This window comes from Anomaloglossus baeobatrachus, chromosome 3 (genome assembly GCF_048569485.1).
Source record: "Anomaloglossus baeobatrachus isolate aAnoBae1 chromosome 3, aAnoBae1.hap1, whole genome shotgun sequence".
NCBI classification, from domain to species: domain Eukaryota; kingdom Metazoa; phylum Chordata; class Amphibia; order Anura; family Aromobatidae; genus Anomaloglossus; species Anomaloglossus baeobatrachus.
In genome coordinates this window covers 296,072,001-296,098,118 of record NC_134355.1, presented here as the reverse complement: position 1 = coordinate 296,098,118, position 26,118 = coordinate 296,072,001, and the positions used below count along the sequence as shown (strand labels likewise).

General features: G+C 39.8%; 1 protein-coding gene across 4 annotated transcripts in view; it reads left to right on the top strand.

Annotated features, from left to right (window-relative positions):
• The window catches only part of TPD52L1 (TPD52 like 1), a 145,437-nt gene extending 119,707 nt beyond the window's left edge, over positions 1-25,730 (top strand). Inside the window, exons 4-8 of one of the 4 annotated variants that reach the window (XM_075338284.1) lie at positions 1,125-1,226; positions 3,553-3,567; positions 5,101-5,139; positions 11,384-11,444; positions 25,233-25,730. In XM_075338284.1, the coding sequence (XP_075194399.1) occupies positions 1,125-1,226; positions 3,553-3,567; positions 5,101-5,139; positions 11,384-11,444; positions 25,233-25,361 (346 nt within the window). In that variant the 3' untranslated portion in view covers positions 25,362-25,730. Of the gene's footprint in view, positions 1-1,112; positions 1,227-3,552; positions 3,568-5,100; positions 5,140-11,383; positions 11,445-25,232 lie in introns of all 4 variants that reach the window. The other 3 variants (XM_075338283.1, XM_075338287.1, XM_075338286.1) reach the window with 3 other exon arrangements.
• The last annotated feature ends 388 nt before the right edge of the window (positions 25,731-26,118 follow it).

The window sequence follows — 26,118 nt, the reverse complement described above, 5'->3', positions numbered from 1 at the left end:
CTCTCCCCCCAGGACTACTCCTCCTATTATCTTCCTCTCCCCCCAGGACTACTCCTCCTATTATCCTCCTCTCTCCCCAGGACTACTCCTCCTATTATACTCCTCTCCCCCCAGGACTACTCCTCCTATTATACTCCTATCTCCCTAGGACTACTCCTTCTATTATACTCCTCCCCCTCCAGGACTACTCCTCCTATTATACTTCTCTCCCCCCAGGACTACTCCTCCTATTATACTCCTCTCTCCCCAGGACGACTCCTCCAACACACACAGTGCACAAAACATACCTCCCCCAAAACACACCCACACACCCACACAAACCGCGCAACACACACAGCACCACACACACACAACACTGCAGACACACGGCGCTCCACAAACAACGCAACACACACAACGCAACACACAAACAACACCACTCTCACACACCCCCACACCCAGACAACACCCAGAACATTTACAACGCCCTACACAAACACTTGGCAACTACACATAACAACAAAATCATACATTAACTATACAATAGATTCTAGAATACCCGATGCGTTAGAATCGGGCCACCTTCTAGTTACATTAATATACCTGTTGGACCTGACGATTCTGACGTACATATGTTGTAAATCCATTTCAGAATGGCTGTATAATCCTGATATTAGGATGAGAATTTTATGAGTCCCAAGAGTGAGAGAGCTCGTTATGAGTCCAAGTATATTTATTCTCCACCCACCCAACCCAACAGTTGTAGCTTGTACTGAGCAGGGGTAGATCTCCGCAGCAGCAGCGGGGAGGAAGGCCACTGAGGCATTGTCAATCAGGCTAAATAAGTAGAGATTAAGTTTTAATTTTTAAAAAGGACTATACAACCATTCTGATATTGATTATCAAAGTACATCAGCTTTATTAGGACTTTTAATATAAATGTATGTTACAAATATCTTACAAAAAGATTATATGACACATTGTATGTGCCGTCTAATCTTTAGAGGAAATTTCAAAAGTCATGTTTATCTGTTTCTGGTGAAAGTGAAATTAAATATCAGACGGCCATGGAATACCACTCTAATATAAGTATCATCTTATAGGTTGCAACATATGATTTTCTATTAATGCAGTTTAAATTCTAGGTACAAGAAGACACAGGAAACCTTAAGCCAAGCTGGGTTGAAAGCTTCTGCTGCAATAACAAATGTGGGAAGTGCCATTGGCAAGAAGCTAGGAGATATGAGGTACTTACATTACTACAGCATAAACTTTTCAGTCATTTAAGAGGTGATGGTAACCAGGGAACAACAGAATAATCTATGCTTGTTGGTCACCTTAAACTACAAGCAAGAATTGCTCACAATGTAATTTTGTAGTTCCATGACTTGGTTTTAACAAATGTCAATGTAAAGCTTTCCATATCAGACTTCTCAGACAACAACATCACTTTCCAGTTTTGAACACAATACCAAATATCTAGCATTTTTTTTACTGGATGTCATCCAGCGGAAAGGACAAAATATATTTTATCCTCATGTGAATTAAAGAGAAGGTTCAGACTTTTAGATCAGTGTTACAAATTTGGTCATTTTGATTAATATTTTGTTAGTATGAAGGCTGTCAGATGAGCGTATTATACGTCGATGAACAAAATATCACATGGACCAATGGGAGTCAATGGAGCAGTTTGCAGGAGCATGCATTAATGATTTGCTATTCGAATTAGACTCATTAAATTAAAAAAACAAAAATCAACAATGCTATATGTACATATTCCGTATAGCATCTTTTTTTACAGATCTATTGCAATTATTAATACAGGAAACCATATTTAGCCTTTTATTACTTTTTAAATTATTAAAAGGATTATCCGGGACCATTTTATTTTTCTACTCTGGACCTAAGAACTAACAAGCAGACAGTTGCTAACTACATGTCTGTTCTGCTCGGCACTGGCTCAGAGCGGTCACTGAACTGCTCCTGCCGGCAATTCAGCTGCTTCATGTCAACAGAGTAGCTCTTCCTCTTCTCGACTGCTTTGTCTACAAGGTGTGACTGCTGATGTCATGCTGATTGATAGAAAGCTCCTGCAGGTAAGGCAACAGGGAGTCACTGTCAATCAGCATGATGTCAGCAGTCATGCCCTGTCAACATATCAAAGTGGAAGAGAAGCAGCTGCTCAGCCGACGTGATGTCACCGGAAGCGGCTAAATCGCTGGCAGAAGTGGTCTAGGACTGCTCTGTGCCAGCAGAGGGTAGAACAGCATGCAGTTAGTAACTACCTGCCTGTTAGTTCTTAGGCCCATAGTAAAAAAAAATTAAAGAGGTTCTCTAGGACTATTTTATGCTTAAAACATGCCATCTGGATGTAAAAAATGGACGGTGAGATGAGAAAACGGGTGAAAAATCGTCCATTTTTTCTGGCTTCAATTTAGACAATTGTATATATTTTCTTCTTAACCAAGCCAATACCCAACTGTTACCATTCTCATCTGCTATAAATGTCCTAAAATAAAACCTATTTCCTTTAATAGAGTTGCCTTGAGATATCTTTCACATTACAAGCTGCAGTCGCTTTTATTAGAAATCTTTACATATATTGATTGAATCAGTTATCCGACAGATGAGCAAGAGTGCAATCACATCAGTTGGTCATTTACACACCTTAACTTTGATGTGTCTAATGACAGTGATATGTTTGCATGCTTCACCAGTTTTACAAAATCACATTTTTTATTTATTGATTTATTGTTACTTTTGCACACTTTTCTGGATACCAAATATAAGGAAAATATCAGATGCTATGTCTTTGTGCTAATCAAATTAAGTCTTATTTAACTACTTAATTTTGAAAATTTAAAATAATTTCTCTGCAAAATTGAAACTATACAAATATATTAATAAAATCATATGAAAAGCATGCAGATTATTAAAAAAAATAATAATAAAAAAAAGAATATTGGCTGCAGAATCGAGATTTTAGGCTATGTGCCCACGGGAGTTCGCACCTGCGGATATATCCGCAGATATGTCCGCAGGTTTCCCACAGCAACTCCCTGGAATCCGCAGCTATACATAGCTGCGGGATTCCAGCAAAATATTTGCGGAAAACCTGAGGACATTCATGCGACTTACCTGCGGAAGTCCCCACCTCTACCTCCATAGTGGAGAGCCGGGATTTCCGCAGGTGCGGCTGCGGGACATCCACAGCATATTCCGCAGCCGCACATACCGTAGCATGGACACAGACACTTCCCATGTCCCATAGGATAACATTTGGAGTGTCTGTACTTGCTAAAACCTGCGGATTTATCTAGAAAATCCAGATAAATCTGCAGGTTTTCCGTGACAAAATCCGTGGGTACATAGTCCCGTGGGCACATAGCCTTAAAGTGAACTGCTCTATCAGCTCCAGAGGAACATATCTGATTACATAATTCAACTTTTGTGTCTTTGAAGATTTAAGCATGTGTCTGGAGGCTGAATGTTTACTGCTCACATTAAGTGTATTTCCTTTGTTGTAGCACGTAACGTTTATAACAATCAGTTCTGTTTGTCCCTCTGCCACAGATCACACTCTATTAGGTAAGAATTTACTATATCAATGATTCCTGTCAGTTGTGTAAGAGGTTGCACACCTTAATACTATTTTGGACCTTTCAATATTTTTTTCTCCTATAAATCATATATAGAAGTGTAGAAATGAGACTGTTAACTGGAGAACAGGGGTATCTAACGACTCATAAACCCTGGTATAAAAGTTGGGCTTGGGCCCCTTCTTATGGCACAAGTTTGACAAACATTTTGTCATTTAATCAGTTTACCAAATCATATTAAAGATACAGTTATATAATGACTATGGGTTTAAAGTGCAGACTCTCAGCTTTAATTTGAGAGTATTCGCATCCTAATTGGAGTCAGAGTTTAGGAATTACAGTTGGAACCAATAGGAATTGGACAATTATTTCAAAAGCTCAATTATCTCAAAAGTTCTGTAATGGGCTGCATGGGCTATCCCCTCGATAATACATAATTAATTAAGCAGGTAAAAGGTCTGGAACTGATTCCAAGTGTGGCATTTGCATTTGGACCTTGTTGCTGTGAACCCACAACATGTGGTCAAAGGAGCTCTTAATAGAAGAGAAACTGACGATCATTAGTGTGAAAAAAAGAAGAAATCCATCAAAGAAATAGCAGAAATGTTAGAAATTGCCAAATTAACAGTTTGGTATATTCTGCTAAAAAAAGAGCGCACTTGTGAGCTGGGGAACTCAAAAAGGCCTGGATATCTACAGAAGACAACAATGATGGATGCTCACAAGATCCTTTTCATGGTGAAGAAAAACTTCTTCATAACATCAACCAGGATGAAGAACACTCTCCAGGAAATAGGTGTATCAGTATCTAAGTCTACCATAAAGAGAGGACTTCGTCAGAGAAGATACAGAGGGTTCACCACAAGGTTGCAAACATTAATCAGCCTTAAAAATACAAAGGCCAGATTAGACTTTGCCAAAAAAACACCTAAAGAAGCCAGCCCAGTTCTGGAAAAGCATGCTTTGGACAGATGAAACTAAGATCAACCTGTAACAGAATGATGGGAAAAAGAAAGTATGGAAAATGTTTGAAACAGCTCATGATCCAAAGCACACCACATCCTTTGTAAAACATGGTGGAGACAGTGTGACATGCCGGCATGCATGGCCGCCGCTCTCGACACACAGAGTTTTGACTGAAACCACGCCGCCACTGCACCCATGATTAAAATCCTAGCAATCCGAGGAATAAAGCTCTTTTCCTTGCAGATGCTAGGCAAGTTCCAAACACTATTAACCTGCAGATTAACCTTGTATCTGCAGGTCAATGGCGTTTTTTCACTTAACATATTCCAGTTAACACTCCTGAGCCCATAATGTTCCAATACATTTTTGTAGCTATGTATTGTGTCTAGATCATAAGACTTGACTGTTTATTATAGATATCTTAACATGAGTCGAACAATTTATTGTGCAACCTCTCAAGTTGTTTCTGTGTGCTGCATGTTACAATGAAATAGCAAAAACGGTGAAATTTATGTACTGCATTCTTTTTTCTATCCACAATGCCCTCACATGGCAGCTACTCAATCCGTCACTCTATAAGTATGCCAGCTATGAGGTAATGACAATAAATCTTTATTTCCCATTAGTATACATTTACTGTATTAACATTATACTTTTTGTTGTATTATGATTAAAATATTTGTACCAGGTTTGGAAGGTATCCATGTTAAAAGGGTGCTTTACACACTGCGACATAGCTAGCGATGTTGTGCGCGATAGCACCCGCCCCCGTCATTCGTGCGACATTTGGTGATCGGTGCCATAGCGAACATTATCGCTACGGCAGCGTCACATGCACCTAACTTTTCAGCGATGTCACTGTGACCGCCAAACAATCCCTCCTTCAAGGGGGAGGTCACTGCGGCGTCACTAAGTGGCCGCCCAATAGCAGAGGAGGGGCGGAGATGAGCGGCCAGAACATGCCGCCCACCTCCTTCCTTCCTCATTGCCGGTGGCTGCAGGTAAGGAGATGTTCGTCGTTCCTGCGGTGTTACACATAGCGATGTGTGATGCCGCAGGAACGACAAACCACCAGCGGCATGAACCACCAACGATATTATGAAAAGGAGCGACGTGTCAACGATCAATGATTTTTTACGCTTTTGCGATCGTTGATCATTGCTCCTAGGTGTCACACACTGCGATGTCGCTAACGGCGCCGGATGTGCGTCACTAACGACGAGACCCCGATGATATATTATTAGCGATGTCGCAGCATGAAAAGCACCCTATAGACAGTAAATTCCCCATTGCTGGGCTTTGAATTTTGAGACACCCACAGCTTCCGAGATTGAGGCTGTGAAGAACATTGTGTGAATCAAACGGAGGTTGATTTTGGGCAGCATCGTGGCTCAGGAGTTGTACCAGGTTTGGAAGGTATCCATGTTATAGAAAGTAAATTTCCCTTTGCTGGGCTCTGACTGGTGAAATACCCACAGATTCTGAGATTGGGGCTGTGAAGAACGTTATGTGAATCGAACGGAGGTTGATTTTTGGCAGCATGGCGGCTCAGTGGTTAGCAATGTTGCTTTGTAATGCTGGGTTTCTGGCTCTAAAAGGGAATTGGTCACCAGATTTGTCTTCTATAAACTGCGGCCACCACCTGCATGCCTCTATATACAACATTCTAAAATAATGTATATAATTGCCCAGGCTGATCTGTATAACATAGAAAACACCTTTTATTTTATTCACCTGCGGTCCGAAGGGCGTCGCTGGTCTTGACCCGACGCCTCCTCTGTTTTTGCAATCGCTGTCCTTCTTCCTTTGTGTGGATGATACGTCCTACATCATCCACACAGAGCTCTCCATTGCGCTCCTGTGCTTGGCTCTTGCCCAGGCACACTTCTTTTTGCCCTTGTGCCTCTTCAAGAGCCTCATTCTCGGCACTGGTGGTGGTGCCAGTGGTCAGACCAACAACAATCTGAAATTTATTCCCTACCCCACTTATAGGGAATAACTGGCAAACTTGGTACAACGCCTTTAAACCTAAGATTAAAAAATACAGCATTCCAATCTTTTGAATCTGTCTGTGCATTTTCTGGAAAGTGAGATGCCAAGACAATATATGATTAGATTCTATGTGATTATGTCAGTGTTTCATAATATGCCTGTCATTTTAAGGTATTTTGTGCAATTTGTCATAAAGGTGAATCCTTAAAACATGAAGGTTACTAGTCTTCTAACAAAAGCTCAACTACAAAGACAAAGTGATTCAATAAATAAACCTTTACTGACATTTACGATTCCCCAGTGCTTCAGAGATAACAAAAATACATGTTAATTACGGCATTTACCTCTGCGGTTCAAGACAACATAATTGTAATCTGTTATTTTAATTTCCTGTGGTAACATGAAAACAAGAGCACGGCTTTATATTTAGCAATGAAGAAAAGCCGAACTGGTATAACCATGCTGGACGTCTGTGCCAACATTACCCTCGGAACATTCTTGTCTGGGCATCACTGTTACATGACCATCTGGGATGAAACACACAGATTGCTTTGTATTTTCTTACCGAAACATAAATGACATATGCAGTAAATCCAGCTTCTAATGAAAAAATATCAGGACATATTTCTGCTCTAATGTCTTTGATAATTCTAGTGTTCTCTGTATTTATCACTAAACACATATCAGTCATTTCTACAAGGGTGTCCAGTCAGTCAAGTAGTGCCCCCTTAATTCAGTAACACCTTAAAACAAGTAATGCCTCCTATTATATTAAGTGACATTTTTATATCTAAGTGGTGAAAAAAAATTTCAGAAGTTTGTCCGAAAAAAGAATTGTGCTTTTATTGCCATTTTCTGAGACCCGTAGCTTTCTCATTTTGAAGGATCTGGGGCTAAGTGATGGCTTATGTTTTGTGTCTTGAGCTGACATTTTAATTATACCATTTTTCGATAGATGCAAGGTTTTGATCACCTGTTATTGCATTTTAATGCAAGGTGGTGGTGACCAAAAAAACTGTAATTTTGGCGTTTGGAATTTTTTTCTTGCTACATCGTGTAGTCATCAGATTAACTGATTTTATATTTTGATTAATCAGGCATTTCTTAATGTGATGATACCAAATATGTGTTTTTTTGTTTTTTTTTATTGTTTTATTCTCAATGGGGCAAAAAGGGGGTGATATGAACTTTTAGGTCTTTGTTAAAAAATTTTAAAAAACTCTTTTTTGTTTTTTTTTTTACTGATGTTACTTGTCCCCCTAGGGGACTCTATGCCTGCACATGCTGATCGCTTGTGCTGTTAAAAGCGATGCTTCAGCACATATACGTTCTAGGTCATGAAGAGGGTTAAAGAGGTTGTTCACTACTTCAACACTGATAGCCCATCTTTAGGATAGGTCATCACTGTCTGATCGGTTGGGGTGCATCTCCGACGATCAGTTGTTCTCGGAGTCAGCTGGAATTGCACAATTATGGAGTTGCACAGCACAGTTCTGTCTACTGTATAATGGCCACTGCTAGGTACGGCATACCATCCCCCTATTAATATGAATAGAAGAGGATGTGTAATATCCGGCCGAAGATACTATACAGCAGATGCAGCTGTGCTCCATAATTTTGCAATTCCGGCTACCGCCAGCACCAAGAACAGCTGATGTCACACCTCTACCTATCAGACATTGATGACCTGTCTTAAGGATGGTCCATCAATGTTAAAGTAGTGGACAACTTCTTTAATGTTTCTGTAAAGTAAATAAACTTATTTCTCACTTATATCTCATGTCAGAGAACTAATATAAGCCTATGACTGATATCCTACTAGACTACACTAGTAAACTGCTGAATGTAATGCTTCAACTAGGAAGGCTGTATTGTTCTCTTTTTGTATTAAAGAGTCCTGACTAGGGATGAGTGGACTCGTGTAAGTTTGGGCTCGGCTGGACTAGTTTAAACTCTGATTTTAGACCCAGACTTGACCCGAACCCCATATAAGTCAATGGTGACCTGAACTTTGGTGTTTTAAAACAATATACGGCTGGGGGCTGCAAAATGAAGCAAAAATGGGGGTAAGATAAGGGAAATTGACCTGCAAACAAATTGGGATAGGGAATTAAAAAAAAAATGATATAGGGCTCCCCGTATTTTTGATAACCAGCACAGATAAAGCAGACAGCTATGGGCTGCAGCACTTAGCACTCCGCGTTACCTTGGCTGGTTAGCAAAAATAGAGGGGATATCATGCCATTTTGTAAAATTGTTTTAATAACTTTAAAAAACGCCATGGCGTCACCCCTATTTTTGTTAATCAGCCAATCTGAAGGAGACAGCTGGGGGCTGGTATTATAAGGCTGGGAAGGCCCATGGTTATTTGGCCCTTCCCCGCCTGAAATTAGCAGCCTGCAGCCACCCTATAAGTGGCGCATCCATTAGATGCAACAATTCTGGCACTTTGCCCAGCTGTTCCCAATTGCCCTGGTGTGGTGGCAATCAAGGTAATAATTTTGGGGTTGATGTCAGCTGTGAATTGACAGCTTGCTCCAAGCCCAGGGGTTAGTAATAGATAGACATCTATCCGACACCCCCATTACTAACCCGGCAAGTGTATAGTTAAAAAACACATGCACACAGGGAAAAAAAAGTTTATTTGAATAAAGACTCTCCCACACTCCTTTGTTTATTAATTTATAATTGATAAAAAATCCTCGAAGTTCAGTTCTGATTTAATCCATGAGCATAACCAATACCAGGCCTGCTGCTGATTGGCAGTGACTTATGAAGCCTCATGCTGAAAATAAAGATTTGTAGCATTCAGTGGGTGTCGTGGGACATTAAATCACTAGGTTACGTCGGAACTTTGATAATTTTTTTAAATTAATAAATTGTTGAACGAGGTAGTGTGGTAGTGTCTTTATTCAAATAAACTATTTTTTTCCTGAGTGCATGTGTGTTTTTTTAACTCTAACTTTGCCGGGTTAGTAATGGGGGTGTATGATAGACGCTTATCCATTACAAACCCATGGGCTTTATGGCAGCTATCAATTTACAGCTGACATCAACTCCAAAAGTATTACCCTGTTTGCTATCCACGAAATTTTATTTTTTTTATTTATGGATTTTGTTCACAGCAGCATACAAGCATATTCCACATGCAATAGCACTTATTGATTGGCTGTGTGCAGTCTTTCAACAAACTTTATTAGCATACGAACAGCAAACGAACTTGGACGCAGGCTTTTTTGTTTTTAAAAGTCAGTGTTTGAATTCGAGTCCTGGACACCTGGTGTCCGGTACAAATCCCGAACTTTTGCTCATCCCTAGGTTTGCTCATCCCTAGTCCTGACATGTCTAATTTAGTAAATATGTGCATTTCCCATAATATAACACTTCTGAAACATCTTTTCTTATAACTCAGAGATATGATGTTGCTCTGTTACTTCTCCTGAATATGTATGAATTGTAAACTGAGTGTTCACATTCCCTTTGTTAAACTGGCACAACGCAGCAGTCAACTTATTTATACCTTCCTAAAAGGAATACCTGGGGAATGAAAAAAAAAACAGACAACTAAGAATAGATGCAGGAGAATGAATATTTAATGTGAAATGCAGGTATATACTAAACTCCAAATGTCAGAGAAGCAAACAGGTCCTTATTAATGTGTGAGCTAACAGTAATCAAGGTAATCTGCCTCATAATAATGCAATTCAACAGAAATTGATGGTTACAACTTGTTCTGTGTCCTCATGACAAATCAGGGTCATCAGAGTAAGGAAACACAAAGACCAGTTGCTTCATATACCACATCTGAGTGTTCTCCAGTAGACAGACTCCATGATAAAATTTTAAACAGAGCTATAGAAATACAGTTATAATCTTGACAAATGGGCACAAATAATTTTTAATTCTGCTGAAGCATGAATGACAACTCATATCATGTGAAAGAACAAACAGATTGCAGAACTCTGTTATTAACCCTAAATATTAAGGTGGTGGTCTCAAGAACATTGTTAGGGAGCACCGCTCCTCTGCGTCCTACATGTCGGTGGAAATTATGCTAATGAATGATTGACAGATTGGACCAGCGGAATGATTGTGCCACTGGCCAAAACTTTGCACTACCCAATAGAGCAAGCAGATAGCTTTGGGTCTGCAGAATCAGTGGAGCACAGGAGCATTAAAACGGTCAGGATCAAGTTATCTTTGCTTAGAAAACCTAGGCAATGAGCAGTAAACCAAATATACAATGCCTCTGCTGTGGAGAATGGAAAATATTTTAAATAAGAGGTAAATTGCAAAGGTTCCTGATTTTTTGGCTCAGTTCACATGACAATAAAAATGATCATCCGGTTTTCATCCATGAAAAAATGGATGATTTTTCATGTATTTTGTCATTCATATGGTTTTTGGTTTTATACATCAGAAGTGAATAACATTTACAAGACTACCAGTTTCTTATGTTAAAAATGGCAATGTATCCATAAAATTCAGATACTATATTGTTGATAAGTGAGAGGGATGCAATTTTTATGGTGAAGCCATAAACCTAAATAGGTGAGTCTCATCTTAAAATGGAATAAACTAGGCAATTGTGTGATTTGTTTCAAGTGGACAATGTATAAAATCTTTCATCTGAACATCGTTATTGAACACGACGGATCTTAGTACTGTCCCTGTCATGGTGTTTTTTTTCCAGCACAGCACTTAGGCCGAAAATATGACTGTGTGCACATAGTCTTACAAGCTGTTTTATTATTTTTTCTCATTTATGCTAAGAACCAAGATTCAAAAGGTATTTTTTGGTCAGAAAATAATTAATAGTAATAATTATTTTCAATTCACCCCTCTAGGAATTCTCCTACATTCAAGTCCTTTGAAGAGCGTGTTGAGAATACAGTGACGACACTGAAGGTAACAGTATGATATGACTGATTTATGGCTATATTATAGCCAGGACTTTATATATCTGAATTCTAGTTTTACCTTCAAATGATATAGAATAAAATGAAACATGACTAAGTATACACTCCTCGTTTTAAACATTTAGTAACACTAATAACTCCACTAAAAAAACTGTCTCAAATGGCATATACATCTGACATCTAGATAATGCTGCTGACAATCAAAGGGTTTACCGTAAATTTGTAATAACTACAATACTACTATTTGAAAAGAATACAATTACTGAAGCATTACATGGTTACCAAACTTTTATATACAGTAAAAAGTGTTTAAATGTTGGAGTACTGTATGGGTTTGATTTTTGCAATGTAAAATTTAATAACATATTAGAGAAGCGAAGAAAACATTGAGAATCATCAAATCTGGTGCAAGAGAAAAGTAGAGCAGTTAACCATAACTTTCAATCAGGTTTAAAACCTACCTGGAATTTCTAATGACGTTTCAACTTAAGCTACCCAGTGTGGGCATAATAGAAATGTTTCTGGCCAATATATGACTTTTTGATTTTTCACCTATGCAGGTTCTATCTTGAAATTTTACTGATCTTTGACCTAATGAGCGACAGGCTGCTATGACATTTCCTATTCAAAGTTCAAAAATATGAGGAATTCCTGGTTTCCTGTCTGTATTTATCACACAGATAAAAGCCGCAGAATAAAGAGTATTAAATATCAGTATTGAGCAGTGTAGTTATGAATTCAGCTCTACCATAAGATAACCTAGTAGCAGCACATTGTGTCTCTGACTCACTTAGCTTAAATGTTCTCCTTCTTTCTCCTATTCAACTTCATAGACTTTCATAGGCAGTCCATCTTGAGCAAAACAGATTTTAGTTAAAGTGGATTCCGAAAAATGTGATAAAATCAATAAAGCTTTTAAATATTAAAGTTTTTTAAATACCTTCATTTAGCAGAAAGGTTTGCTTTATCTAGTGCACTCTGCCAGGATCTAAAATATGGCAACTGCCATCTATCAGTCTGCAGGCTGGGCTAGATTTCAGAGGCCATGCAGTAAAACGGGCAATATGAAGAGCATCTGAGAGACATTGCCTCCCTACACTGCACTAAAATGCTTAGGCTCAGTAAGATGGATCTTCATTTTCAGTCAGCTAAAGAACAGTATTTATCTTCTCCTTTGGTCCACTCTGTGTCCTGTAAGTTTGAAGTGACTGAACAGAAGAAATGGAGGTCACAATGGCTAGTAAGATGCTGTTATGACCTGAAATGTGTCTTCAACAGATGTTTTCACGCAGTAAATCCTAATGTGTGTCCTCTAAACTGTAGGATGGGTGCACACTGCACTGATCAATGGCAGTTGTAATCTCTAAAATTCTGACAGAGAGCACTAGATAAAGAATATGTATTTGCTAAATAAAGATATTTAGAACAATGTTTAATACTTAAAATATTTTATAACAATTTTTGGAGAACCCCTTTAAGGAGGAGTTCAGAAGGCAGAGGTAGTGGTGGTAATGTTTGAGGAGAGGATATGGCTTATAAATGGAGAAAGACTTTTTTTATTATAGTACAAAGTTTTTATATTACTATCGATTTATGCAAATTTGCTTAAAGGACAATGACTAGTGATGAGCGGACTTACAGATACCCGGGACTGGCACCCATTCACTTCTGGAGACGCGCATAATTGTTCATGCATATGGCCTGCTTTCCCCGCCCACCAGCATCTGTGATTGGTTACAGTAAGACATGCCCCCACCTTGAGGGGATCTCATGCCATTTTGTAAAATGATTTTTAATAATTTTAAAAAATGCCATGGTGTCACCCCTATTTTTTATAACCAGCCAATGTGAAGGAGACAGTATGGGTCCCCTCATATTATGATACCCAGCACAGATAAAGCCCACAGCTACATCCTGCAGCCCCCAGCCATGTGCTTATCTTGGCTGTGTATCAAAATAAGAGCAACCGCATGCGGCTTTTTTTCTAATTATTTAAATAATTTTGGAAAAATGACTTGTGGTCCTCCCAATTTTGATACCCAGCCAAGATACAGCCTGACAACTGGGGGCTGGTATTATCAGGGGAGACAAATGCTAAAAATAACCTGCAGCTGCCCAGAATTGTCGCATCCATTAGATTCGACAATCCCAGCACTTTAAATAGCTCTTCCCGATAGTCCTGGTGAGGTTGCAATCGGGGAAACCATAAGTTAAAGTAAATAAACACAAACACCAAAAAAATCCTTTATTTGAAATAAAATACAAAATCCACCTCTTTCACCACTTTATTAACCCCAATACACCCCTGCCCCTGCAGGAGTGCCGTAATCCACAGGTCAGTCGGGAAGAGCCGGGTAAAGCCCCGGGACTGTCGCATCTCATGGATGCGACAATTCTGGGCGGTTTCAGGCTGCTCTTTTTAGGCGAGGGGCGGCCCAATAAGTATTGGACTCCCCAGCCTGAGAATACTAGCCCCAGCTGTCAAGCTTTATCTTGGCTGGGTATCAAAGTTGGGGGGACCACACGCTATTTTTTTAAATTAAATTAAATTATTTATTTAAATAATTAAAAAAAAAAAAAAGATCATGCGGTTCCTCCTATTTTATACAAAGCCAAGATAAGCACACGGCTGGGGGCTGCAACCTGTAGCCATATGCTTTATCTGTGCTTGGTATCATAATATGGGGGTCCCTAAGCCAATTATTTTATTTATTTTAATGTACGGCCCTGGAAATGAATGGACAGCCGCAGGAGCAGCTACAGCCGCGTCGGAGCCTCGGTAAGTATGAATTCTTATTTTCATTATTTTTCCTTTATTTATTTTTTTTATTATTTCTTGAGTTGCTGGATCCGGATCAACACCCAGAATCCCGGGCCTGGCACTTGGGTAAGTTTGAAACTGCGTGGATCCGGACTTTCACAGTCCAGGTCCACCCATCACTAACAATGACTAATTAAGCATTAGTTGTTAAGGGCATCAGTACTACTTATTGTGTAGCTCCTAACCCTCTGTAGCTACACCCCAGCATTAGAGGTTCAGAAACAAAATTTTGACATGTAGTTCGTTAAGAACTTAAGAAAGCTGATCACTTTAGTCTTTATGTCAAATTATAAAATGTTTAGAAAAATTGTAATGAATTCCATCCTTTTCTGAGGTTCCATCGGTGATGAGCTAATGGCTGGGATTCTAGCTGCTGTAACTGAAAGGAGTAACTTAGAGTCCAAAGTAGGATGTGAGTGCAACCCCTTTAAGTCTGTTATGCAAATCATTATTTAAAGAGGTTTTCCTCCACGTGGACAGTCCCTTCTCAGTCTCCATGTAATTCCCCATAAAAATAAAAAAAAGCCTATTCTCATATTCTCACCTCCGGTGCCATTGTCGTTCCAGAGGTGCCGGGGCTCACATAACATTGTTATGACATGCGATCCCATGTCAAATTACCGCCGGCTTCTGTCCCCCACCTTTCGTAAACAGGAGCAATCAACAGGAAGTGAGAGGCCAGCCACAGCGCTCACTTCCTCTTAATTACTTAACTGTCTGAAGACAGGGAGACAGAAGCCGGAAGTGATTGGATGTGGGGCCCGCGTGTAATAATAATGTCACTTGAAGCCTGGCACCGTGAGTTACGACACCGCTGGAACTGACCTGGCACCAGAAGTGAGTATAGGTTTTTTTTTTTTTTTGTTATGGGGGTGCACATGGGGAATGAAAAGGGGTTGTCCAAGTAGTGGACAACCTCTTTTAGGGTAATAATACAGAATCAAAGATGGCTATATGACAAATTACATACTGTCACTGTGTTACATCACCTAGACTTTTCATTTAATCCAACTTTGCAGCATTTCAAGGAACACATGGAAATAAATTCTGTAAACCCTATTAGCTCAAAGGTACAGACTGTAAAATACTTCAGTTTCTGACAGATGGTGTATGGAAATGTGCATGGATTTAGAGGAAATGTATTGCAAAAAGTAGTACCAAATGTGAACGCAGTAGCTATTTCCATGTTGCCTAGGAAACCTTCCAGTGCGCTCCAGAATTAGGTTTAAACAATGGCTCTTTGCACAATGAATCTCCCATGAAATGTACTGGAAAGATTCAATTTTGTTACGGAGCAGCACCAGCTATAGCGTGCACCATAATGACACAATGTTTGCATTTTTCAACTGCCTTGACTTATTCAAGATTAGTTTTATTTAGAAGTCTAAAAAATTAACATGTTTTGTTGCTTGGGAAACAAGTGATTGCTGTAAGATCCTTTATTTTTCAAAGTAGATAACATTCAATAAAAATGCATAATTAATATATATTAGAGATGAGTGAATTTTTCAGTACTAATCAAATTCGGGCAATTTTTTAAAATTTGCATGTCCTGGTGAAAGTAACAGGTTTTCTTTTAGATTTGTGTGAATCATCAAAAAGTTACATAAGGCACCAAAGCAAGTGCTTCCAATAATGCCGTGAAGCTATGATAACACGCATTCTAGTGCAGCTAACAAGTAGGGACTATCCAGGCTGTTTAAGTGCTAACGCAGGAAATGTAGCAGCCCTTTTTAGGGTGATTTCAGATGGAGATATGAAGAGAAAGCTCTAAACATTTGACAAATACTCCAGACAGTAATGTGTTGTACAACCACAGCACTGAAGATGATTAGTGTAGTAGACTGTGAATAATACAGAGTCAAATAATGTGGGGAGAGAGCGAGATAGGAAAGGTTCCACCCAGCAGTGCTACACTCGTGATTGATAAGTGATATGGTGAAGTAGGCATGTATCATGCTGCATTTGAATTACACGTTTTTATCTTTATCCTTAATGCATTACAAACTAGCAATCCAGAACAATATTTTTCACCCAAACAAATTTGGAATGTAAGGTAGAGGTGTGCCTTCTTGTCAGAAGATACTTTACTGAGTTTTTAGATTTCTTGGTATGAAGAGGTAATAATATATACATTATTATATATAAAAATACAAAAGAAAATTCACCCAAATACAGGTAATTCCCATCTCCAAGATCCTATCCTAATATGTAGCAGGTGTAATAATAATATTAGCACTACCTCCAATTAGAAATCTTGTATAGTTCTCCTGATATAGCCATGTCTCTAACCTTAAGTGCAGGATATTGTAGCTTAGGTATTTATGTTTATGACCACGAGCAATAAACTAACTTGCTAACTCTCACTATATGAGTGTCCGTAACCATGGATACCTAAACTGCAATGCCCTGTATAAAAGAAAAGAGACATGGCTATATGAGGAGAATTATACTACACTTCTAATTGGCGATACACTACAGTTCAAAAGTTAAGGGTCACTTAGATATTTCCTTATTTTTGAAAGAAAAGCACTTTTTTTTCAATGAAGCTAACATTATATTAAACAGAAATACACTCTATATATTGTTAATGCAGTACATGACTATTCTAGCTTCAAACGTCTGGTTTTGAATGCAATATCTACATAGGTATATAGAGGCCCATTTCCAACAACCACCACTCCTTTGTTCTAATGGTAGATTGTGTTTGCTAAAGCTGGGTTCACACATAGCGACAATGACGTCGCTGTTACGTCACCATTTTCTGTGACGCAACAGCGACCTTGTAAGTCGCTGTTATGATCGCTGCTTAGCTGTCAAACACAGCAGACGCAGCAGCGATCATAACGACACGTGTCGCTGTGCTACATGTGCAGAGAGCAGGGAGCCGCGCACACTGCTTAGCGCTGGCTCCCTGCTCTCCTAGCTACAGTACACATCGGGTTAATTACCCGATGTGTACTGCAGCTACATGTGCAGAGAGCAGGGAGGCGCGCACACTGCTTAGCGCTGGCTCCCTGCACTCCTAGCTACAGTACACATTGGGTTAATTACCCGATGTGTACTGCAGCTACATGTGCAGAGAGCAGGGAGCCGGCACTGACAGCGAGAGCGGTGGACGCTGGTAACGAAGGTAAATATCGGGTAACCAGGGAAAGGTCTTCCCTTGGTTACCCAATGTTTACCCTGGTTACAGCTTACCGCAGCTGCCAGATGCTGGCTCCTGCTCCCTGGTCGCTTCATTTCGTCGCTCTCTCGCTGTCACACACAGCGATGTGTGCGTCATAGCGGGAGAGCGACGACCAAAAAATGAAGCTGGACATTCAGCAACGAGCGGCGACTTCACAGCAGGGGCCAGCTCATTGCTGGATGTCACACACAGCGACAGCGATGGGACGTCGCTGCTACGTCACAGAAAATGGTGACGTAGCAGCGACGTCGTTGTCGTCGTCGCTGTGTGTGACACCATCTTTACTGTGTTAGAAGGCTAATTGATGTTTAGAAATCCTTTAAACCCTTGTGCAAGTATGTTAACACAGCTGAAAACAGTTTTGCTGATTAGAGAAGCTACAGTATAAAACTGACTTTCCTTTTAGCTAGTTGAGAATCTGGAGCATTACATTTGTTGGTTCCATTAAACGCTCAAAATGGCATTAAAAAGAGAACTTTCATTCAAAACTCGACAGTCTATTCTTGTTCTTAGAAATGAAGGATATTCCATGCGAGAAATTGCCAAAAACAAGATTTCCTACTACGGTGTGTACTACTCCCTTCAGAGGAGAGCACAAACAGGCTCTAACCAGAGTAGAAAGAGAAGTGGGAGGCCCAGCTGCACAATTCAGCAACAAGATAAGTACATTAGAATCTCTAGTTTGAGAAATCAATGCCTCACAGGTCCTCAACTTCTTTAAATAGTACCCACAAAACGCAAGTGTCAATGTCTACAGTAAAGAGGCGACTCCGGGATGCTGGTCTTAACACTAGAAGTCCCAGAGAGGGGTCATTTAACATATCTACCTTTGGAACCCAGAGACGGGTCGAATGACCTGAAGGATTTTAGCTAACTTCCTATAATCACCGTCTTTTGTTCTGTAATTAAGTCCATTACTGTCACACCACAGGAGGTTGTTGTTTTCCATTGAGTTTAGCCATTTCGTTTCTAGTTCGTTTTATTCAGTTTATTGTATGTCATTTGACCCTCTTTCGGGACTTTAGGGGGAGCTCGAAATTTCTGGGACTTCTAGTGTTAAGGGCAGAGTGGCAAAGAAAAAACCATATCTGAGACTGGCTAATAAAAGGAAAAGATTAATATGGGCAAAAGAACACAGACATTGGACAGCGGAAGATTGGTAAAAAGTGTTATGGACAGACTAATCGAAGTTTAAGGTTACAAAAGAACATTTCTGAGACGCAGAACAACTGAAAAGATGCTGGAAGAGTGCCTGACGCCATCTGTCAAGCATGGTGGAGGTAATGTGATGGTCTGGGGTTGCTTTGGTGCTGGTAAAGTGGGAGATTTGTACAATGTAAAAGGAATTTTGAAAAAGGAAGACTACCACTCCATTTTACAATGCCATGCCATACCCTGTGGACAGCGCTTGATTGGAGCCAATTTCATCCTACAGCAGGACGATGAACCAAAGCACACCTCCAAATTATGCATGAACTATTTAGGGAAGAAGGTGGCAGCTGGTATTCTATCTGTAATGGAGTGGCCAGCCCAGTCACCAGATCTCAACCCTGTCGAGCTGTTGTGGGAGCAGTTTGACTGTATGGTACACAAAAAGTGCCCATCAAGTCAATCCAGTTTGTGGGAGGGGCTTCTGGAAGCATGGGGTGAAATATTTCCAGATTACCTCATCAAAGTAGCAGCTAGAATCCCAAAGGTCTGCAAAGCTGTAATTGCTGCAAAGGCGCATTCTGTGACGAAAGCAAAGTTTGAAGGAGAAAATTATTATTTCAAGTAAAAATCATTATTTCTAACCTAGTCACTGGCTGGACTATATTTTCTATTCATTATGCAACTCAATTGATAAATAAAAGTATGATTTTTCACGGAAAAGACAAAATTGTCTGGGTGACCCCAAACTTTTGAACTGTAGTGTATTTGCTAATATTACTGCACCATCCACAAAATTATTGTGGACTCTGAGGTGCTGGGCAGTGTGACCTAGAACATTGGATCAGTCATGACTTCTACAGGTGGATATACCTTGGATATACCTTGGGATGAATAGCCCTATACTACCCTGGATGTTTGGGAAGCATATAATTTGGTCTATGAGGCTTTCTATCACCACAATAATTTTGTGGATGGTGCAAGACTTATATATATGTACAGCTTTGCTATGATTCAAAATGTTAAATATAATTTAGAACTATAAGGGCATTGCATTAAATCCCTTGTAGCCACTGTGGGATAAATTGATATATTGGAGGAATAACATATGGGAAGGTTTATAATCGACAATGTGATATGATGGGAATATGTGCAATATATATGTGTGATATCTATAGTCACCAAAAAGTGCAATAATTGGATTATGTGCAATACACCGTGTGCAGAATTATTACGCAAGTTGTATTTTAGAGGATTTTTTTTTTTATTGATCAACAACTATGTTCTCAAACAACCCAAAAGACTCATAAATATCAAAGCTTAATATTTTTCGAAGTTGGAGTGGGTTTTTTTTTAGATTTGGCTATCTTAGGAGGATATCTGTTTTTGCAGGTAACTATTACTGTGCAGAATTATTAGGCAACTTCATAAAAACCAAATATATTCCCAGCTCACTTGTTTATTTTCACCAGGTAAACCAATATAACTGCACAAAATTTAGAAATAAATATTTCTGAAAAAACAAACCTCAAAAAAATTAGTGACCAATATAGCCACCTTTCTTTATTATGACACTACACAGCCTACCATCCATAGATTCTGTCAGTTGCTTGATCTGTTTATGATCAACATTGCGTGCAGCAGCCACCACAGCCTCCCAGACACTGTTCCAAGAGGTGTACTGTTTTCCCTCCCTGTAGATCTCACATTTTATGAGGGACCACAGGTTCTCTATGGGGTTCAAATCAGGTGAACAAGAGGGCCATGTCATTATTTTTTCATCTTTTAAACCTTTACTGGCCAGCCAGGCTGTGGAGTAGTTGGATGGTTGTGATGGAGCATTGTACTACGTGAAAATCATGTTTTTCTTGAATGATACCGACTTCTTCCTGTATCACTGCTTGAAGAATTTGTCTTCCAGAAACTGGCAGTAGGTCTGGGAGCTGAGCTCCACTCCATCCTCAACCCAAAAAGGTCCCACAAGTTCATCTTTGATTATGCCAGCCCATACCACTACCCCACCTCCACCTTGTTGGCGTCTGAGTCGGAGTGGATCTCTCTGCCCTTTACTGATCCAGCCTCTGGCCCATCCATCTGGCCCATCAAGAGTCACTCTCATTTCATCAGTCCATAAAACCTTTCAAAAATCAGTCTTAAGATATTTCTTGGCCCAGTCTTGACGTTTTATCTTATGTTTCTTGTTCAAAGGTGGTCGTTTTTCAGCCTTCCTTACCTTGGCCATGTCCCTGAGTATGGCACACCTTGTGGTTTTTGATACTCCAGTAACGTTGCAGCTCTAAAATATGGCCAAACTGGTGGCAAATGGTATCTTGGCAAGCTTCACGTTTGATTTTCCTCAATTCATGGACAGTTATTTTGCGCCTTTTTTGCCAAACACGCTTCTTGCGACTCTTTTGGCTATTTGCCATGAAACGCTTGATTGCTCGGTGATCATGCTTCAAATGTTTGGCAATTTCAAAACTGCTGCATCCCTCTGCAAGACATCTCACAATTTTTGACCTTTCAGAGCCCGTCAAATCTCTCTTCTGACCCATTTTGCCAAAGGAAAGGAAGTTGCCTAATAATTAAACACACCTTATATAGGGTGTTGATGTCATTACACCACAACCCTCCTCATTACAGAGATGCACATCACCAAATTTACTTAATTGGTAGTTGGCTCTCAAGCCTATACAGCTTGGAGTAGGACAACATGTATAAAAAGTATCATGTGATCAAAATACTCATTTGCCTAATAATTCTGCACACAGTGTATAATGGTATGATATGATGAAATGAATATAATCAGGCACTAGAACTCAGCACTTATATGATATAATACTATATATGTTTGGACGGTGCACTCTGTATATATGTTCATTTAATTCCCATGTAATGTTATGGACAGTCTATCCCTACATATGTGTTGAAATCGATTTATCCTCTAGTTTTGCTCTGAGATATATGGAAATATTGTTATGTCCTGGAGTTACACTGCCTTGTGATTTGCTTAATGTTTTATTGGTTTTAACACAAATCTGCTCTGCGTGTTCCCAAATTGCTTTTTTTCTATTAATAAAGTATTTAGAAATAACAAGAATCCACTTGGATGTTATTTTGAGTATTTATATGTATACTGTAACTATGAGTCTGATGTAGGTACCTGTCAACTGCACGCGTGATGAGAAGACACTTCTCAGCTCCTTGCAGAGCCAGTGTTTCCCCATTTGTAGCCAATACTACACTTAGCTGAGGCAGCAGCAATTACGGTATATAGGACATGGAGCAGATATTATATCTGCTATTGTGCCAACTAGACAAATTTCAGCAAAGACACACCACGGGAACAGCCAGATTAAGTCATACCTAGACTGTTTCCTTTCTCAGGCAGATGCTCTCGAGTCCCAAAGTGTAAAAAGTTCAGGGTCAACAGAGTGGACAAGTGGCAAGAACTGGCCCAGTTTCCAAGGGCATATCATCTTATCTAGCCTCCAGTGTACTGTTGGAGAATTTAGTGTAACAACTGGCTTTATCATGCACAAGTGGACCAGATTGTGTAGTGTAGCTATACTGTACTGCCACCAGTGCTGGCACTATACAGGCAGACATCTCCTTGCTTGTACTATCAAATTCCAGAACTGTGGGAGACAGTGGGATGATAATTTGAGATGGCTTGTTAGAAAGTAATTTCCTGTTAATTTAACAAACAGCAAACCTGTTGCTGATCCAAAAAGCTAATTTTTGAAAGGCATGTTAAAAAGCTACAACCTCTTCACTAGCAAAGAAAAAAAATAGTTGCTAGTCCCCAAACAAGGGGTCATTGTTGGATTGTTGCTTGACAAAATGAAGTTGAGTACACCACCTGTGTATAAACATCAGCAAGGCAGGCATCTGCCACAGAAAGGGAAATATTTGGAATATTTTTACATTAAAAAAGCATAGTGTGTTATTAAACAGATTGATGATTTCAACCTGTATGTGTTGATGTGACTTGAACATTACTAAGGTGTTTATGTTAAGCTCAAAGGGGGATTAATACAGACCTTGAAAACCTCAGAGTGTTAAGCCTGCTTTACACCTTACAATATCACATACGATATCGTATGCGATCGTACCCGCCCCCATCGTATGTGCGGCACGTTCAATTTGTTGACCGTGTCGCACAAACGATTATGTGCCGTCACACGCACTTACCCTTCCATACGACCTCGATGTGGGCGGCGAACATCTACTTCCTGGAGTGGGAGGGACGTTCGGCATCACAGCGACGTCAAGCGGCAGCCAGCCCATAGAAGCGGAGGGGCGGAGATGAGCGGGACGTAAACATCCCGCCCACCTCCTTCCTTCCACATTACCGGTGGGAGCCGCGGGACGCAGGTAAGATCTGTTTATCGTTCCCGGGGTGTCACACACTGTGATATGTAGTACCTTGGGAACATTGAACAACCCGACATGCAATATTAAGGAAATGAACGACGTGTATGCGATGAACGGTTTTACGTTCAATCGCACGTAGCTGTCACACGCTACAACACCACTAACGATGCCGGATATGCGTCACTTTCGACGTGACCCCCGCCGACACATAGTTAGCTTTGTTGTAGCGTGTAAAGCCCACTTTACACACATCTTGCCTGGTCAATTGGAGGTTTGCAGTATTAGGATTTATAGAGACTCATTGCTTATCAGATTTTTGGAAAAAATGTAACAAAGCTGGCAGATTGGTATTTCAAAAGATTAGCTCATCAACAATGTTTTTCCAGTTCTTTGTAAAAACAAGCTACTCTGACACTGTTCACTTCAGTATGAAGAAGAAAGCAGTGCTGATGAATGGTCATTGACCGATGCTTGCCAGAACCCATGCATAACTAGCAGTTGTCACTCATCTTAAGACAGAATATGTGCATATCTTGGATTCTAATGTGCCCAATACTTAATAGTAACACATACAAATGGACCCCGTTGATGAGATGTCATCAGCGCATCTCACCTCTTAGTGAACAAGTGAGTTGTGCCAAATAAACTATTTAACTACCTTTAGAGATCTTGATGTCGAAAATATTAGAACCTTAATTGACCCTATGACATTTCTTATAAAACCTCAGTTGAATAAGGCCTTGTTTCTTTGTTGTAGCTTTATTTTACTACACACCATACCGGAAAAAAAAAAAAAAAAAGTGCCGTGAGATAGAATAAATTACAGCATTGTTGCGGAGGTTTTGACAATATTCATTGTGTGGAGAAACTGACAAACTATCAAATAGGTCAGTACAATTGTAACAATCACAAATGTACACCTTTTTGTTATTTACCACTTTTAAAACAAAAATTTCAAGATAAAATTTTGGTTTGTGGCACAATTCTCTGAGACCAATAATATTTTACTATTCTTCTGTCAATAGTGCTGCCATTTTTAGGTACTTATATAACCCCTTTTAGTTTTTAATTTCATTTAAGTGACTGAAAAAAAGCAATTGTGGATTTTTAGAGCTTTTACTGTACTTGATAGATAACATATTTTAATACTTTGGATTTTCATAGCAGAGCTTCATAGAAGTACAAAGAGGGCTTTTATTAGGCCCCCAGATGCCATCACAACCTGTTGACAATGGCATCTTAGAAGCAAATCTGAAGTGATCAGAGTGATCTCCAACCACACCAGTTACAGTGACATAACAGTATTATAATAAAGGCGTTTCACATGTCAGGAAGAAGTCAAAGAAGTGAGTCTAAAGCGGGCTTTACTTGCTACGACATCGCTAGAAATTGCTATCGATATTGAGCGTGGAAGCACCCGCCCCCGTCGTGTGTGCGATATCGTGTGATCGCTGCTGCAGCGAACATTATCGCTGTGTCAGCGTCACACGCACTTACCTGGTCGGCGTCGTCGCTGTGACTGCTGAACAATCCCTCCCTAAAGGGGGAGGGACGTTCGGCATCACAGCGACATCACTGCGACGTCACTAAGCGGCCGGCCAATCAAAGCAGAGGGGCGGAGATGAGCGGGACGTAACATCCTGCCCACCTCCCTCCTTCCGCACTGCGGCCGGCGGCAGGTAAGGAGACATTCCTCGCTCTTGCGGTGTCACACACAGCGATGTGTGCTGCCGCAGGAGCGACGAACCACATCGATAATCAACCATTACCGATTTTTGGTTTTGGGACGATCTCTCCATGGTGAACGATTTTCACCAGTTTTGAGGTCGCTTGAGGTTGCTGGTAAGTGTCACACGCTGCAATATCGTTAATGACGCCAGATGTGCGTCACTAACAACGTGACCCCCGACGATAAAACATTAACGATATCGTAGCGTGTAAAGCCCCCTTAGCTGTATCAATTTGGATCCATTTGCTAACCAAAAGTCATAACAATTGAATGTATGAAACCTAACATGGCTTTCCAATCTGGCTAACTACTAGGAATACACCAACAGTAATGGCTCATATTCACAAGTATATTATGGTTCAGTAATATTTTCAGATCCAAGAATAGAATTCAGCAAAAGATCATGAAAGAGGGAGGGATTTTTTTACTTCCATAATCAAGCTACTGTATATATTACTGTGGTCACCTTGTTTAAATAACTTCCCTCTCCTATTTTCCAACTTGATTATAGGCTAAAGTGGGAAATACAAATCAAACTCAAGGAAGTTTCGAAGAGGTCCTGAGTTCTACTGCTCACGCCAGTGCCCAGAGTTCACTGGCCGGAAGTCTTCTGCCTGAAGCCGAAGAAGAGTTACAGTGATTGGACCTACTAGTAATATCTGCTCAGTCATAACACATCGCCTCATGCAGAGTAACATGTCATGAAACTATCAGACAGCAAGTTTCTGTTTTCTTACAATTAAGGCAGTGGTGTAAGCTTTGTTCTTGTCCAAATTAACATGTCAAAACTTGGAACTGCTAATTAAAATTGAAACTTGTACATTAAACTTTTAGATTAATGTAAAGAGTAGTTGCCTTCTCCAACTGCCCCCTTTATTGCATATTTGTCTCACTGAATGGTTTCATATCTAAAATCGTCCTGATAAACAGAATATTAGGTCATTTACACCTGACATTTTACTGATCACATTTAAAGTCAACAATCATAAATAAAATGCTCCAATCACTACAGGATTCATGATTTTCCATCAAACTGTTCTTTTCTGCCTGTTGGGAGGACACTGTGGTTATAAACCTTAGTATATTCTTCTAAGTAAATACATTATCAATATACAGACATAACAGACAATAATCATCATCAGCAACTGTATTGGAATTTGTTTCCCTCTCTGCAGAACTGGTATAATATAGCCTATTCAGTTTAATCACAAAGGAAGTTACACTGACAAGCAAAAGGACAACAATGATTTAAACTTTTGACTTTCAGGTGCCATATCTCACTATCCACTACAGTTTTGAGTCTGTTACGACTTCATTTTATAGGCAATCATCTTGGCATACATAATTATATACATAAATTAACTTGCAACTATCACACGATTCGTTATGCAGATACT